The sequence below is a fragment of the Neolamprologus brichardi genome, chromosome 23 (assembly GCF_056152115.1).
Source record: "Neolamprologus brichardi isolate AB-2024 chromosome 23, ASM5615211v1, whole genome shotgun sequence".
Lineage (NCBI taxonomy): Eukaryota > Metazoa > Chordata > Actinopteri > Cichliformes > Cichlidae > Neolamprologus > Neolamprologus brichardi.
Genome location: NC_142125.1, coordinates 31,360,976 through 31,377,031, shown reverse-complemented (window position 1 = coordinate 31,377,031; position 16,056 = coordinate 31,360,976). Strand labels below are relative to the sequence as shown.

Below are 16,056 nucleotides of genomic sequence, written 5' to 3'. Positions count from 1 at the left end.
TCCCTCGGTGTGCCGACTTCTTCCACCACCATGCACGCACAGATACAGTGACGCACGCTGATGAAGCTTTTTCTCAAGGAGAGGAGGAGAGCTGTTGGCCTGACAGACAGGCTGTCAGAGCCAATTTCAGAACTCTTACATCACAGAGACAGAACATTGGTATTTCCACCATTAGGCCATTGATTATGGGGCTCTTTGCTTCCAGATTGATCATTTAAAGTTCAATTGACCATGACTCCGGCTTAGCACAAAGTAACAAAAACAACAAGTAACATTTACACTGCAGTAGCCCACATAGCAAAATTGGTATGGCCCGGATCTGGCCCACACAATTTGCTTACACATGGCCCACATACCGCAAAGAATGACGGCCCTTTGGTGGCCCAGATCTGGCTTTGCCAGAGGTGGCCCACACATGGGCCAGCACAAGGCCATTTGCAGACACACTGGTGGTCCTGTGCTGGCCCATGTGTGGATTACCTCTGGCAAAGCCAGCCACCAAAGGGCCATCATTCTTTGCGGTATGTGGGCAATATGTAAGTTGTGTGCAGCCATGGGTCAGTTGTAGACACACTGCTGGCCCTGTGCTGGCCCAGAACAGTTTCAGCTCTGGCCCCAGATGTCAGCCTAATGTGTACCTTAATCAAGCCATGTAATAACAACATGTGCCAGAACATAATAGTGCAAAAGTAACATGACGAAACTCTGTTCAGACAGTGAATGGACTGATTCTTAGATAATGCTTTACTACTCTCCCATATTACTCAAAGTGCGCCACATTCACCCAATCACACACTCTCTCTAAACTGGGTGCTTCCTAACTACATTCATACACATTCACACTCTTGACATGCAGATTAGAGGAGCCAGGGGCCTAACCACTAACCCTCCAATCAGTAGGGGACCTGAGCTACAGCCACCCACTGGCAAAGATGAGTAAACCCTCACTAGGTTTTGGATAAAGTGTACACTCACAAACCTGTCAAACCTGCATTTGAAACGTTGGCTACCATAGCAGTATAATATTGCAACATGGCATTTGGGTTTTCTAACTAAAATAGGAACATAAATAGTGCCATCATTGCCAGACCTGGCCCCATCTGGTTGACTTACACCCCGCCATGACATCAGTCACTCAGAGGTGCCAGCTTGATGCCGGTTCCAGGGAAGACCTGTTTTCTATGAGCCTGGGCCACATAACCCAAACCAAAATCAAGACAGATATGGCATGCCATGACATAGACAGTGCCATCTATGCCAGGCCTGGTCCATATCTGGATGACATACGCCTTATCGTGCCAGAAGTCAGCCAGCAGTGCCGGCTTGATCCTAGATCCGGGCAAGACCTGTCTGCTATGTGGGAAACCGCTCCATGCAGGTGTTTTGTCTATGAGAAGGCAAATGAGGATGAGGAGAAGATCAGTCAGGAGGCAGAAAATGAAATGCCATAGACAAAAATAGCCTCTTTATTCCCAGCTGTAGCCTCAATTCTACTTGCACAGCTTGTATGAGAGCAAAAGAAAACAAAAAGCATGTTAGTGATGCTGGATTTTCCCCCCCCGTACAAAACCAGAGGACTGATGGCTTCCTTAACATTTACAACAAATAATATCACGAATTTTAGGCTTTCTTTGTAAATGTAATCTCAGATATAAATCAGGAAAGGGAACAACAGCAGAACAACACGCTGTATCCAGGGAGAAGCAGCAATAGACAAATGATGTAAAAGCTTCTGTTGAGGATGTCTTTGGGTTGACAGTATGACTTTGTTCCAGGACTTCTGGGTGATTGTTTGTGTGTTCTCACAAATTTTGTGCTTTGGTTTGACTTAGTATTACTCTTTGAAGGTCCCAAGTCCTTGGCTCTTGCTCTTAGAGCATCTAGGCTTGAGAAATGAGAAAATTGCGCAGCCTGTCTTGCTAGCACATGGGAAAGGTGAACGCATCTGCACGGAGAACTCTGCTAAGTGCTCACATTTCCCAGAGTCTTTCACAGATCATGACTGGAGGAGGTGTTGTCAGGCTATGTAATCGTTTTATAGCACTGTTGGGGAAATGCAACAAAGCAGGATTACTAATGCAGTGTTTTTAGGGCCAGCAATTAAAACATTTCTGACCATTTCCAATGTGACGCGAAGAGAAACCTCAAAGAAAAAAGTGCTAGAGGTAGATGGTGGAGGTGAATTAAAATAAGACTCAATTATATTTGATGACTCCTGTTAGAAAAAGTTCACACACTGAATACATTTATTTATTTTGGTTATTGTTTTTATTTAAATGTTGCTTATCTTGTCAAAAAGCATTATTGCTCACACTATTCATACTGAGACCTTCAACAGCCACATCAAGCACTGTACATGAAATTTATATTTCCTGTTACTTTCACCAGATTTGGATATAAAGATTGCTGTCTTTTAATGTGCTTTAAATAACAAAGTAGCATGTTGTTAATCACAGGTTTAACAAAATGGTAATCCATCCAACTTTAAATAGGTTCGTTCCTTTATCAAAGTTTGTCAAATGAGCCAAAGCCTTTGGTGCTTATGGAGAAAAATCTGATTCAGCATTCCAGTATAAGTGTAACTCAATAAAATAAAATATGCTTAATGCAATATGATACGTTTGACAGCATAATATTTTACGATTATTTAACCAGACAATGCCAGGCTAAAATGACTCAGCTAGCTACAACTCCTTTTTGAATTTTAGCGTGTTGTTATAGTAGATGTTTTAAAATGTATAAAATAGCTGTAACAGCAATAATGCCTGTAAAAGTTGCACATATCTATCTATTATGTTGCCCATGAATTTTTGATATACTCTGAAACTTTAAGGTGAGATCTAGCAGTTCTCTATATTCAGGCACCATTGTGGCATCTCGTTGGGGAGAGCAAGGCAGGCAGTGCTTGCCTTATGAAATCTAAAAATAGACACTAATGGAAAACAATGTGAGCAAGTCTCCTAGTATCTCAATGTTCTGTCCTAGAAGCTGCCCTCATTGTATCTTGTGGCTTTATTTTTCAACCTGATTGCTCATAGGGGGTTGTCTTACTAGCTGAAAGAATCTGAATAAAATTAGCATGTCAGAGGCTCAGGCATTCTGTTAGGAAATCTGAATCACAAACAAAAGAGTTTAGAAATACAAACTCTCTTCCAAGGTCCATAGCTACACAGTAAATATTTTTGGGGCTTCAAACAAAGGAATCCATTGTAAGTCCGGTAAATATGCTCAGGGGACTTCCAGTCAGAGAAAGAAAAACTGTAGACAAAGGTTTTAACTACTGAGTCATTAATACATTGAGCCCTTATTATTTTCACTTCTGGGTTGCTGCACACTTTCCCAAGACGAACCTACGGTAAAGACGACACAATGAGTGCATATTGTTACAGCATGCCTACAGTACGAGTCACAGAGCTACTGAAGAAAGAAAGTTAGGTGTTGTCAGTCATGTAGCAGACTTGTCCCTGCTTGTCTTGCTAATGACGGCCAGGTGGACCAGTGACCTTGTTTTGGTCAGGCAGCGTTCCCAGTGGAAAGCGTTGAGAAAGGCCCTCCTAAATGTATCACCTGAAAGAGTGTAGAGCACCAGGTTGAAAAAAGTGTTGAATCCAGCCAGAGGCCTGGAGATGATATACGCTGCATGCACGATGTTCTCTGCCGGACAAGTCGTGTTATGATATCTTGATTCTATCCGCAACACACGCAGGACGTGATATGGCATAAAACATACAACAAACACCACCAGGATCAGTACAGTCACACGCCGTGCTCGCATCCGACAGAGACTTGTTGTGTGTGGTCCGTTTGCCAGCTGTTTTGCTATCCCAGTGTAACACATAAACACCACCACAAGGGGAAGTAGAAATCCAAACGCAGTAAGTAGCCAGCCGTACAACCGCACAGTAGTGACGGGTTCGGTACTTGCAAAGTCTATGCACTTCTTGTTATCATTCACTGATATCATGGTCAACATGGGTGTTATTTCAGCGGCAGAGATGATCCAAACAGCTGAGCAGGCAATTATACCCCAGCGCTTCTGCTGTACCTGTGCTGCACTCAGTGGTTTAATCACCACTACATAACGAAAAACTGCCAGACATGTTAGAAAGAGGATGCTCCCATAAAGGTTCAAATGAAACCCAACGCGCACGACACGGCACATGAATTCGCAGAGAGGCCACTTATCCCATCTGCTGTAGTAGTAGACCAGGAACGGCAGGCTGAGGACGTAGAGGAGATCGGTCACCGCCAGGTTGACCAAGATGATGCTGCTGCTCTTCCAGGGACGCAGCTTTGCCAAGTAAATGCTGATCGATGTTACATTTCCAACCAAGCCCACAATGAAGATGAGACTATAAGCCACAGGCAGGTAGTAGCGTTTCATCACTTCATCCAAATCAGTACAGTTGGAATTGTTGGAATGGTTGACGGCCATAGTTCAGTCCTATTGAGAATGAGAAATGATTTTAATAACCACACTGAAAAATAAAAAAATCCCCCCAAAATAGAGTGTCCCTGCATTTATGAAAATGTAACTGAAGTGATTTAAAAGGAATTGGGGAGACACAATGTAGCAAAATTAGCAGTCCTATAAATTAATTAATTTTTAATTATTCAAAATTATTAATATTACAAGAAGGGCTGGTTAGAGTTTTCAAACAGACTTCAAATATTCACATTTAATGTTAGTGATGTTTTTGGTATAGCTGCTATTTCTGATCACTAAAATTTGGAAATCACACCGTGAGAAACATGGGAATGAACACAACATGAGTAGTGCAGGCCTTAACACAAAAACAAACAGAAATATTAATATATTAAATATAATTGGCACAGATGTGCTGAACAAATGCCTTTTCTTTAACAACACCTCTATTCTTGTGTATTCTATTCATGACATATATGTTTTCTGAGCAATACAATAGGCAATACGCAAATCATTTCATTTTCCCCCAGCTGTCAGATCACAGCAAGCAGCAATTACTGCTCATGGAAGGAAGGCGAGAGCAGGACAAGCAAAGAAACAAACAATCAAGGAAACTCCGTGGGAAAGAAGCAAGCAAAATCCTTCTTTGTCAACAGTCTGATTTCTGAAAGCCTCTCAGTATATGACAGTGCCTATGGCATCCTGTAATGCTGTCAGTACGATCTGTTCTCATTATGGATGTCAGGGGATGTGTGAGGTGTCACTTACACATCATAAACACTTGGTTTTCATGAGGCTGGAACTTGCACTCATTAAAATGATTACATTTTGAAAAAAACTTCAAACTGTAAATGATTATTTCAGTGTTACATCTCAGCATAAAGGTAACATTCGATTATATAAAAGGTTTTTACTCACTTCTACTGCCAGTATCCTCACCAGTATGCACTTCAGTCCTTTAGCATCTCGTCTCTATTTTCACTTCCATCCCACAGTCAAACCCTCTTTTATTCTTTCCTTTCACTGTTACACACCACAAGTGGGAAAGTCCAGAATATTTTTACTTGAAGTCCTGTGTTGTGTGCTTCAGCTTCAGCTTTGTGAAGTGCATACTTCCTGGTATCACACTTAAGCTGATAAAGCTCAAGCGTCAATTTGTCTATGTAGCTTAGGTTTCAGGTGGTGAGGTGAGGGAATGGAATGTCGGGGATCTAGCAACACAGGAAACAGTCCAGTGCTCATTTACAAGAATGAACTCAAGACTTTCTAATGAGGTCTTTATCATTTCTTGAAACGAGCATGTGAATACCTCAGCATGGCACTACAGAGCTAAATTTAGCACACGGTTTCTGATTAAAGGAACAAGAAGGTTTAGAAGCAGGAAATGAACACTTAATTATAATAGTGTGTTACCATTTTACTTTAACTTTCTACAAATTCGACCGTAAGTTTCAATCAAAAGTGTCACACTAAAACTTATATGATGTGAACTGTGCTTCAGTTGTGCACATCTGTGATCAACAAACTGCTGCTCACATAGTAAAATGCAGCATTTTCTAGAAGTCAGATATCAGTAACTAGTAATATAATTAGTTCTGTCCAGCAAATGTAATGTCCAGCAAAAAACTAATATTATATTTTACAGTGGTTCTGAGACTATTTTACTTTTCTAACATGTGTTTTTATTTTTTTTTGACTACTTGGCTTCTTGTGTTCCTTCTTCCTGATGTTGCTACCACTACTTACCTGAGGATAAAAACAGGAGAAAGGAGCAGCAAAGTGTGAATAAGGACAATTTCCAAAAGCACAACAGCTGAGTTTTCTGCACTTCTATCTTGAGGCAATTAAAGCATTTTGTTCCTAATCATCTCAAAGAGCTCACAAGTGCTGCTAGAAATAGACAAGATTTAAAACCAAGTGCATTTGACCTATGCAGCTCCTTTGCTGCCTCACGACAGGACCTGGACACGTTCCATCTGTCCATCCATCCATTTTTTTCCACTTATAAAATTCATGGACTCTACTTCACTAGAAAATCCTGAAGGAGCCTTCAATTCATACCCAGAAGCTCAATCACACTTGTGTTATGCAGTAGTAAGACAACCTCTGAATGGCTCAAAAAAGGAACTAAATTTAATTGTTCAGAGTGGCCTAGTCAAATTCAGGGCTCAAATCAATTTAAGGTACTTTGGCATGATCTTAAATAGGCTTATAATGCATGAAAACCCTCCAATGTGGTTGAATTAAAACAATTGTGCATAAAGGAATGGGCCAAAAGTCCTCTACAGCAATGTGAAAGACTCATTAGCAGTCATTACAAATACTTGGGTGCAGTTTTCGTTGCTAAAGGTAGTACCAAACCAGCAATTACTTTTTCACATATGATTAGGTAGGTCTGGCTACCTGTTTTCTCTTTAATAAATACAATGTCTTTTTAAAAACTGCATTTTGCATTTACTCAGGTTGTGTGTGGGTGATCTCAAACATGTAAGTCTGAAAAACAAGCAAAATGTTTTAAAAAGGAGAGAAATCAGGTAGTGGGAGGGGGGTACTTTTTCATAGCGTTGTAGTTCAGTACTTATAAATAGGTTGCTTGTCTTTGTTAATGATTCACTTCAAGCATTAATGATTGCAGCCGCCTTAACACATCTTCCCACCTCATGTAGTCATCAGCTACAGACCACACTGAAATATTGATTTAAACCTTGTGCAATCTCCTCTTTCTTTTGTGTCATTCTTTATAATGTAAACATAAAAACATGCACGCTGTTATTTTTCAGTGTGAATATATTTCACTCATTGTCGGGGTAAGCTGCAAAAACACGCCTACAATTCTCACATTATGTTTGACTGCTGCTATCGCTAGAGCATGCAGTGTTGACCGCTGTCATGCTTAATATTTGTCCCGTGTTTAAAGGTCATTACGCTGAGTGTCAAGTCTACCTGACATTACCTCAAAGCATAACGCATCTGCATCTACAAATATATGTCTTTTTTCCCTTGGCTGCCCTGGACATGCTGATGTCCTCTGTAATGTCCCTCACGCACACACTTAAAAGCAGTAAAAGAAGCTGAAGTTTACAAATGTTTATTTTACAAAAGGGAAGCTAGAAAAGTGAATAGAAATCACTCTAAATTGTGACTTCTATTCACTGTCGGGATGGCGCAGTCCAGAAGCAAGTGTTTTATTGTAGAGATAAAAATTATCTTAGTTCAGAAAAAAATGAATGTCAAAGATCAACTCGACGCACAGAAATCTGAGTAGAGAGGATTAGGTGGCCAGGGGGTAGCTCGCCTAAGGAGGAGAGGGTGACAGAAGATGTTGATGGTGGGGATGTGTAAGAAAGAAAAGAAACTGCTTCTGTCTACAGTTTAGGCATCTTTGCAGCATTGAGGCGCATAGAAACACAGGAGGATCCAGCAGCATAGCGCATCTCCCTCAGCATGCCGCTCCACTGCTTCTTGTCTTCCTCATACCTAACAAGAGCGAGAATTGAGTCATTTTTCCCAAACGAGCAAAGTAGCAATATAAAAAATAAAAGCCTGTAAATCTGGGTCCCTTAACTTAATAAGACTTACTGCCAGACATCAGTGACCTCTGTGGGAGTCACCTCCTTGTTCTCCATCTGAACCATAGCAAAGCCACCCACAGCGTAAAGCGAGCCACCATTGCTCACTAGGTTGACCGAGCTTCTCTCCTGAGGAAACTCTGTGAAGGGCTCCCACCTGAGGAGACACAACATTAGGAGAAGGTAGGAAATAAGTCTAAGCTATCCCTGTTGCTGTAGTTTGTACCGCAGTCATTTTTTCCAGTTTCAGTATTTCTCTTTTCTTTTGGCCGATAACTGAAATGTAGTTTATCAAAGCCAAATGAGTGCAACATTTTTTTTAAACAAAAAAATTCTGTTGGTTATAAACAAGTAAATTAACCAGTCCTGTAACTTAAATGTATTTGTAATTTGCACTTAATTGCAGAAATTTTAATGTCAGAGTTTAAACTAGCTAGCTTAAATACTGTTAATCTGAGCCAATAGGCTCCAGTTAGCTATAGCAACTACAGCGCCAAAGCAAATCTAAATCAACCCGATAGAGGTTGCTGCTGCAAATAAATAAACCACACTATGATAAATCTATAAATGTTTTATTAGTATTGATGCTCCTTTTAATCCTATCTAGATACTGCACTAGCTAGGGCAGATAAATCGCACTGAGAAGCCAGCTAGCTAAAATTATTAGAGAAAGGTTTGACTCAATGAGCATGAAGAACCAGTGAGCGCTGTGATCGTTCTAGCCATCTTGGGGGATGTGGGATGATTTTAAATGTGACATGTGATAAAACATCCTGTTCTACCACATCCCAAAGGTGCTCTACTGGCAGGGCTGGACTGGTCATCTGGCATTTTGGGCCAATGGATTGAAAGGCCGCTGCCGTGCAAGCACTGGGGGGGCCCATTGGTTCATTTTTATTACTTACACTGTATTGCCCAATTAAATCTCTTAAATGCGATCAGCCCCTCCTCTCTCCCCCCTTCTCTATTCACTGGTGCAGCTTGTGGAAGAAGTTTAGTGTAGAAGAAGTGAGTAAAAGGTGGAGCTGAAAAGCTAAAAGAAAATAATAAAAAGAAACTTAAAAATAGATGCAGCAAAATGGGTCAAATTAACAACATATTTGTTGTTGGCGCTGCTGCACCGTGAACAGCAACTAGTAACCAGGCATCACAGTTACAGGAGGCTGCTGCTGAACCAGCTGTGTAGAAGTGAGTAAGAGATGGAGGAAGATGAAACTTAGATGAAAAGAAGATAGATGGAGGGACATAATTAGGAAGGGAGAAAATGGCTACTTTCATCATGAGCCACTGCTTATATCTAAAATGTAGCAACTAAGAAACAACTCAAAAACAACTGTACCTGATGAGAACCTGTTTCAATATCTATAATCAAACAAAAACATAAACAATGCATAATATGTGTATGCCTGACAGATATACATATTCTTAAAAAAAATAATAATAAGGAAATGATGGTTGGCCCGCCTTGACCAAAAATGCCAGGGCTGTCCCAGTCCAGCCCTGTCCACTGGAGTAAGACCTTGTGACTGGTGACTTGAGCAGTCTGTCTATCTCTGACCTCTAACATGAACAAGAGGGCTCCTGCTTACTGGATACTTTTTCAGAACATTCCCGGGAAACCCTAGAGATGATAGTGTGGGAAAACTTCAGTAGAAAATTTCAGTCGTTTCTAAAATCCTTAGACCATAACTTGCTCCCTTAAATGACCCTTCTTACCCATTCCGATGCTCAGTTTGAACTTGAGCAGACTTCCTTGACCAGGCCTACATGATGCACTGAGTTGCTGCCATGCGATTGGCTCATTAGATATATGCATTAACAAACTGCTGAATAGGTGTACCTAATAAAGTGACTAATGAGTGTTCTCATTTAAAAGGAAAGTTGCAAACATATTCATACTTGTTCGTTGCAAAGTCATAGGCTTCACACGAGGCAGTGAGGCCTTCCTCGTTGACTCCACCAACCACTATGATCTTGCCATTGTGGACAACTGCTCCAAACATGGCTCTGGGTGTCTTCATGGCTGCCTGCTCCCTCCACTCTGACTGTTTGTGGTTATACACAAACATCTTGTTAAGGGCTTTGCTGTGAAGATGAAGGAAAGATGTGGGACTTTCAGCATCAAAAGCTGTCAAACTTTTTTGTTCATTTTTGGTGTTGACTTGGTGATGTCACCTACACAAATAGATGCAATTAATGGGTGCTTTAAGCATCTTTTTTGTACAAATACACAGCTCTAAAATGAAAATGATGATAATTTAAATCAATTGCTTTTAAATAAGGAAAGATACATGTTTGTTTACCGACAAAGAAATTTAATCTTAAAGCCAACGTTTAAATGATTGATTATAAAAATGTATCCTCATGTCTTCATTATTATTATTTTTTTTTTACTAATTGGACTAATGGACTCGCAGTGTGTTTCAACATGAAGCCTTCATTAAAAAAAAAATCATGATTTCTCTATTGGAAAGGGCACAGCCTCTAAACACCAATCAACAGGAACACATTTGAAGAAAGAAAAGATTCACGTGGATAAAGAGCAGAACAGGAGTCAGTAAATGGACCAAAAAAGGTTCTACAAGAAAAGAAAAGAGAAATGACACAACAAGCAGTTAGTAAACGTAATCTATATAACAAACGAAGGTGTCCTGAGGAGGAGCGCTTAAAGACATAGGGACAAAATTAGTAAAGGTTCACAAACCTTTACTAATTGCAGTCAGTGTTAGGTTGACATTCATTGTTACTTAATCAAAAGACTGAAAGTCTGAACAGTGATTCCATTTTCCTCCTAATTAAACATTTGCTGTGTCGGTTTGGGAAACAGTTAAATGTTGTTAAATGGGCAAACGGAGCAGCTAGACCAAAAAGTATTCTTATGCGGTTACAAAACTAACCGATCTTTTTTTAAAGATCTGAATTTAAAGTTTAAAGTTGTAACTTAAAACTGTAACTTTAGTTACGACAAGCTGTTGGGTGTAGAGAAAAGTGCTGGAGTGAATGGGCTAATGTAGTATGCTGTAGAAAAGTGCCATTTACCCTTACCTCTTGCTCTTATTTTCCTCTTGGTTGAGACATTCTGGTGATAGTCCTAGCTAAATTAAGCCAGGTCGAGCACATCTGTTTACATTTGGTAATTAGCAGCCTGTTTTACTGACAGCTGAAATCAAGAGCTGACTGCATGTCTTATTACAGTTTTAAAGCCTAAGGTTCATTTTGCTGTAGAAAGTGTGTCCCTTCCCAGCTCTGGCTTCTATCTCAGGCATAGAGAGAGAGGAAAAATAGCATATGCTGGCTGTAACAAGAGATGCACAGGGCTGGTATTTTCCATGATTGCAGCATATATTAGATTACACACTCACATTTGTTCAACTATCTCTGTGGGGACACCCATCTCACATTCTTCACCCGGCATTTCAACGGCTCCCCTCTGGGCGACGCCTCCACTGCATTTCCTGCAGGACTGAGAGGAGGAGAGCCACCTTTGTCCCCACAGCCACTCTGCTTTTTAACTCCAGCCGGTAAGACCATTTCCCACACCCATAAACATAAACTACACTCTTCTTATACTACCGACACTTTATTCACTTTTAGTCACTTACAGTTATTTATTCACCTTTCAGTCACTTTAATTTTAAAACCGTGTAATTTTAAAACCGTATATATTGTATATTCTGTGTATTTATTAAATTCACTCTTATTGCCTGTTTTTATTGTCCTTATCTTCAACGTAATGCTGCTCTGTTGTTTGTTAATTGCTCCTTGGGGATAAATAAAGTCTTCTGATTTTGATTCTGATTGACTTAAAGCATTCACAATAAACACCCTTGTCTTAAATATCACGACAGAATACAAAACCCATACTAATCTTTATCCTAAGACTAGGATAATCAGTGAGTGTGGTGGAGGTGCGATCCCTGGCCCAGCTACAGGGGAGGGGTGGTGGCAGGGAGGTTGGAGGGACAGGTGGATGTCATTGTGCTGACAAGGATTTCCCTTTTTCAGTGATGTTGGAGACCAGAGGGGGAGGGGTGTGCAGCTGACTGGAAGTTGGCTGCCATGTGTGCCGAGCCGGGAAAAGTATTACTGTGTGCTTGAGGAAAAGCTCAAACCGAATGGAAACACAGTGTGTTGGGTCGGAATTCTTTACAGTGAGCATTCAGATTAAAGTTTCCACTCTAAAGTATAAGAACAAGAAACATACAAACATACAAAAGGTCCTTTACTCACTTGTCATCCGTCTTTCCTCCAATGCTATAGACCAGCCCTTTGTGGGAGACAACTGCATGGCCGTGGATCTTCAGGGGAAGCTTTTTGGTCTCGCTCCACCTCATCTTCCTGAAGAATGTGACAATTGTAAGCAACTGAACTCATTAAGTGTTATTCTCTTCCCTTGAATTCATTGCTTCTAATTTGTTTGGGATTTTTTTTAAAAAGTTATATATATGAGTAATGTCAATAACTTAAATGGCCCACAAATGAATGCAAGAAATAAAAAACTACTATTCAATTGTTAAAAAAAACAAAAAAAACAGCCTGAGCCGATCAACAACTTCAGATTTTAATTAATTAATTAAATTCAATACCAGAAAATCCTTAGTTAAAACAAAGAAATGCAATTAAATCTCCTTGGTTAATTATCACCTAAAAAATGATCAAACGTGAGATGTTTAATGAGAAATGGGGGAAGTAGGGATCAAAACAAAGAAATACCACTGACTCAGTATCATAGCACATCACGCTATCCAATGATTCATTGGACTGGAGGTCTTTTCCAGCCACAGCAAACAGCAGGTTCTCGCTCTCTCCGATGTTAAAGAGACATCTTGGAGAAGGCATTGGGGGCAGCGCGATCCAGTCTGAGCTGAACGGATCCAACTGTGGAGGAGGTAAAAAAAACAAAACTATAACTCACAAGAGTGGAGAAAGCATACTTTTAGCACCCATTAGCTCTTTGTCTTTTTCACCTCATGAATCTGCTTGTTATGCTCCATGATATCCGCATATTGATTATGCTGCAAGATACAGCAGTTCAAGGCCTCTATCACATTCTTAATTGTGTATTTTGCGTAGACCTGATGGAGAACTTGGGGAATGTAATTCATCTTTTATTGGAAAGAGAATTCAGATAGAACTATGTTGCAGCTTTTTTTGTTATCACATGCTAAAAAAAATAACTTTCACTTCTATTTTCCCTCTAGTTTATTTATAGTTTGAATAAGGAATTAAAATAAAATCCCACAAGATGGTTTAGGTTAACTGATACTACTGTTTCTTTTATCCACTAAACTTGAAAACTAGTGCTAGACCAGCTATCATTTAACTTTTAAAAGTTTCACAACCACCATAATATCTAAAGCTAACTATGTAACACAATATAACCCAGTGATACTGAATCAGATTTATACTGTATTTCTGTACTGTTGATATAAACATTTAATTTTAAAAAACAGACGTTTTCCCTGCCTTTAAGCTTCTTGCTTCTTGCAAAAAATGAGACTGTTTGCTGTTTTCAAAGTGTCTTAGTTTCAGGATGAGGAACACATTTTACTTCAAATAGGGAATATCCTCAGTTTCTGGTTCATGTCACATGTCACTCAAGCTTTTTGAGTGATTTCACCCAGCAGCAGCCAGCGACCTCCTGCAACGACTCATGATCAGTCAGGAAATATACATTTTTCCTTACCAAATAGGAGATCGCCTACTAGAGAGAAATGATAATGTCAAATGAAAAGAAAAACTCCTCACCAAATATGCATAACATTGCAGAGGAACATCCTTGTTTTCCTCGTCGACAAAGAGTCCTCCAATGATGTATAGCTGGTTCTTCTTTGTCACCAGGCTAACGTGGTTACGTGGCACCTGCTCGGACATGGCTGCCAGGAAGCACTCGTTCTCACTGACGTCATATCCCACTGCTGCCGTGTCATTGATCATCAGGATGAAGTCACGAGCATACATGCCTTGTCTGCGATTATCATTCAGGAATCCAGGGAATGGACTGTCCTCCTCTTCACCTCCTTCCTTGCTGGCCCCCTCCTCGCCCTCATTCTTCTTGGGTTTCTCTGGCAGTTTGCCCTTGAAAGCATCCCTGATGACCTGAATCATCTTCTGAAGCTCTGGGTCAGCTTTGATCATCTCTTCAGTCTCCACTCTCTCTTTGAAGTATTTCTCAGGCAGGAGGCGGAACCGGATACAGTTAAAAGCATCCTTCAAGACCTTGAGGCGTTTCTCCCTGTCATGGCGGACCCAGGCCATGACGGCTTCAAAAACCAGTTCCTCTCTCTCAACATTCAACGAGTCTCCACCAATAATGGCAAACAGTTCATGGGCTGCGAGTTTTAGGAATTCCTCTTCCTTATAAAGGAGTTCAAAGCGTTCAGCAATGTAGTTGCGTGCTGCGATGGCGAGCCTGGGACAGCTGAGCACCAGGCCCATCCTAAAGATGGCCAAGCAGTTACCCAAGGACAGCTTCTTCTGAAGGTAGTTGACACACACAGTGAAGACAGAAGGGATCTGGAACCTGTTTGCCACAGCAATTATATCCTGAACATTGTCATCGGTGAGATCAATTTCAGCTGAGTAGAGGTACTGAATAATCATGTCCAGGATGGAAGGGTTAACATCCTCAAGGACCACCTCTTTGGTGTTCTCCACCTCCTTCCCATCTTCAGTAAAGAAAATTTCCCTGAAGTAAGGGCTGCAGGCAGCCATGATCAGCCGATGGCAGGGAAAGCTACGATCGCCTACCTTCAGGTGACAGTCCACAAACTTGTTCTCATTCAAAAGCTCTTTCAGGCCGTCCTGGAGCAGGGTGCTCTGAAACAGGCGCAGCTCCTCCTTGATGGCGTTGGGGTCCATGGTGTCAGGAGGTAAACAGTAGGAGAACAAAGGAGTTGGTGGAGAGAGGAAAGAGACAGTGGCCACAGGTCCTCTTGGCAGTCAGTGCTGGCTGGAAAAGGCAGAGCAAAGAAAAGGTTCCCTGTGTGAAGACCCTGCAATTTAATCCTGTCCCACTCTAAATATAGTTCCCTCTGCCCCCCTGAATGGTTCAGCTTCTATGGAATTTAACTGGGCCAAATCACAGTGCACCACAGGCCAGGGTTGAGCAGCTGCTGCCATAGACTGAAAGAAGCAACTGGCTGGGGATATGCCACCATGATTCAGCTCCCAGAGTGTCACAGGGTAGGTAACAGTGGAGACAATGTGGTCACATCCTACAAATAGCTTTCCTTAAGTTGGAGTCTTAGGAGATATTTACAGCAATCGCTGTCATATTCAAAATAAGTGCACCCTCTTGAAGTTGGACATATTGTTCACTGGCTTATTGAGTTTTTTTGCATTTACATTTTCAGATAATTATAGCCACTTATGTGCTTTTGTACTGAAACATACTCCAATTTCCATTGCTTCGCATTATATTATTGATATCAGATTTTGCAGATAATATAAAGTCAGTTTTAAATTGTGGCACATCTGAACCTAGGACCAAAAGATTCCCCCAACGTTATGATACCATCCTTCTCAAGTTCTTGTTTTATCATAGTAAAAAAGTAGCCTAAATCAGTAAACCTATGATAATAAAAGAAAAAAAATAATCCATCATCAAAGCTGAACTCAGAAACCAACAAATTATCAGTGTTTATGAAATGAGATAGTGAAGAGTGCATACAAATAGAAAATACTCACACAAGAACTTTCAGGTGGTCTTCGTTCCAAATGAACACCACCTGTGTGTAACTGTGAGTAGGTTTTTCTGTTTGATGTATTTTAACATTATAGTATTGCATCAAGTCTTGGTAGCTGGGGATCGGACCTCCAGGGCCTCCACTCCCGGCCCCTACGGTGCCTCCTGTGGGTGGTAGGCCTGCAGGAAGATGGGCCCATGTCCAGGGGTGCACATAAGTGGTCTGCAGGTGTGCATGCGCTGTCAAAATAAAAGACGCACACCAGATAAGAAGTTGCAACGCATGTTTGCGTACATTAAATTTTGTGGAGGACAGACATTTGTTTAGAACACTTAAAGATGTCAAAGAAGCAAGCTCTTTTAAGCAATTACCT

General features: G+C 40.8%; 2 protein-coding genes across 2 annotated transcripts; both read right to left on the bottom strand.

Annotated features, from left to right (window-relative positions):
- Positions 1–2,653: 2,653 nt before the first annotated feature.
- On the bottom strand, positions 2,654–4,483 carry LOC102776630 (2-oxoglutarate receptor 1). Its single transcript, XM_006804117.3, has one exon. It carries the CDS (start codon positions 4,433–4,435, stop codon positions 3,446–3,448), a length of 990 nt encoding a protein of 329 aa, XP_006804180.2. The 5' UTR covers positions 4,436–4,483; the 3' UTR covers positions 2,654–3,445.
- Positions 4,484–7,498: 3,015 nt separating this feature from the next.
- On the bottom strand, positions 7,499–14,974 carry LOC102776917 (kelch-like protein 41b). Its single transcript, XM_087836104.1, has 6 exons — positions 13,744–14,974; positions 12,716–12,873; positions 12,226–12,333; positions 9,895–10,080; positions 8,006–8,152; positions 7,499–7,903 (listed from the first exon to the last, which is right to left on the bottom strand). Exons 1-6 carry the CDS (start codon positions 14,854–14,856, stop codon positions 7,792–7,794), a joined length of 1,824 nt encoding a protein of 607 aa, XP_087692230.1. The 5' UTR covers positions 14,857–14,974; the 3' UTR covers positions 7,499–7,791.
- Positions 14,975–16,056: the final 1,082 nt, after the last annotated feature.

Excerpts from the sequence above, each read along its gene's own strand:
- LOC102776917 (XM_087836104.1), bottom strand. The coding sequence starts at position 14,856 with ATGGACCCCAACGCCATCAAGGAGGAGCTGCGCCTGTTTCAGAGCACC. Across the intron at positions 10,081-12,225 it reads GGAGGAAAGACGGATGACAA|CAAAGCCCTTAACAAGATGT; the intron begins GTGAGTAAAGGA and ends TCATCTTCACAG. Across the intron at positions 8,153-9,894 it reads TATGACTTTGCAACGAACAA|GTGGGAGCCCTTCACAGAGT; the intron begins GTATGAATATGT and ends GTGTCTCCTCAG.
- LOC102776630 (XM_006804117.3), bottom strand. The coding sequence starts at position 4,435 with ATGGCCGTCAACCATTCCAACAATTCCAACTGTACTGATTTGGATGAA.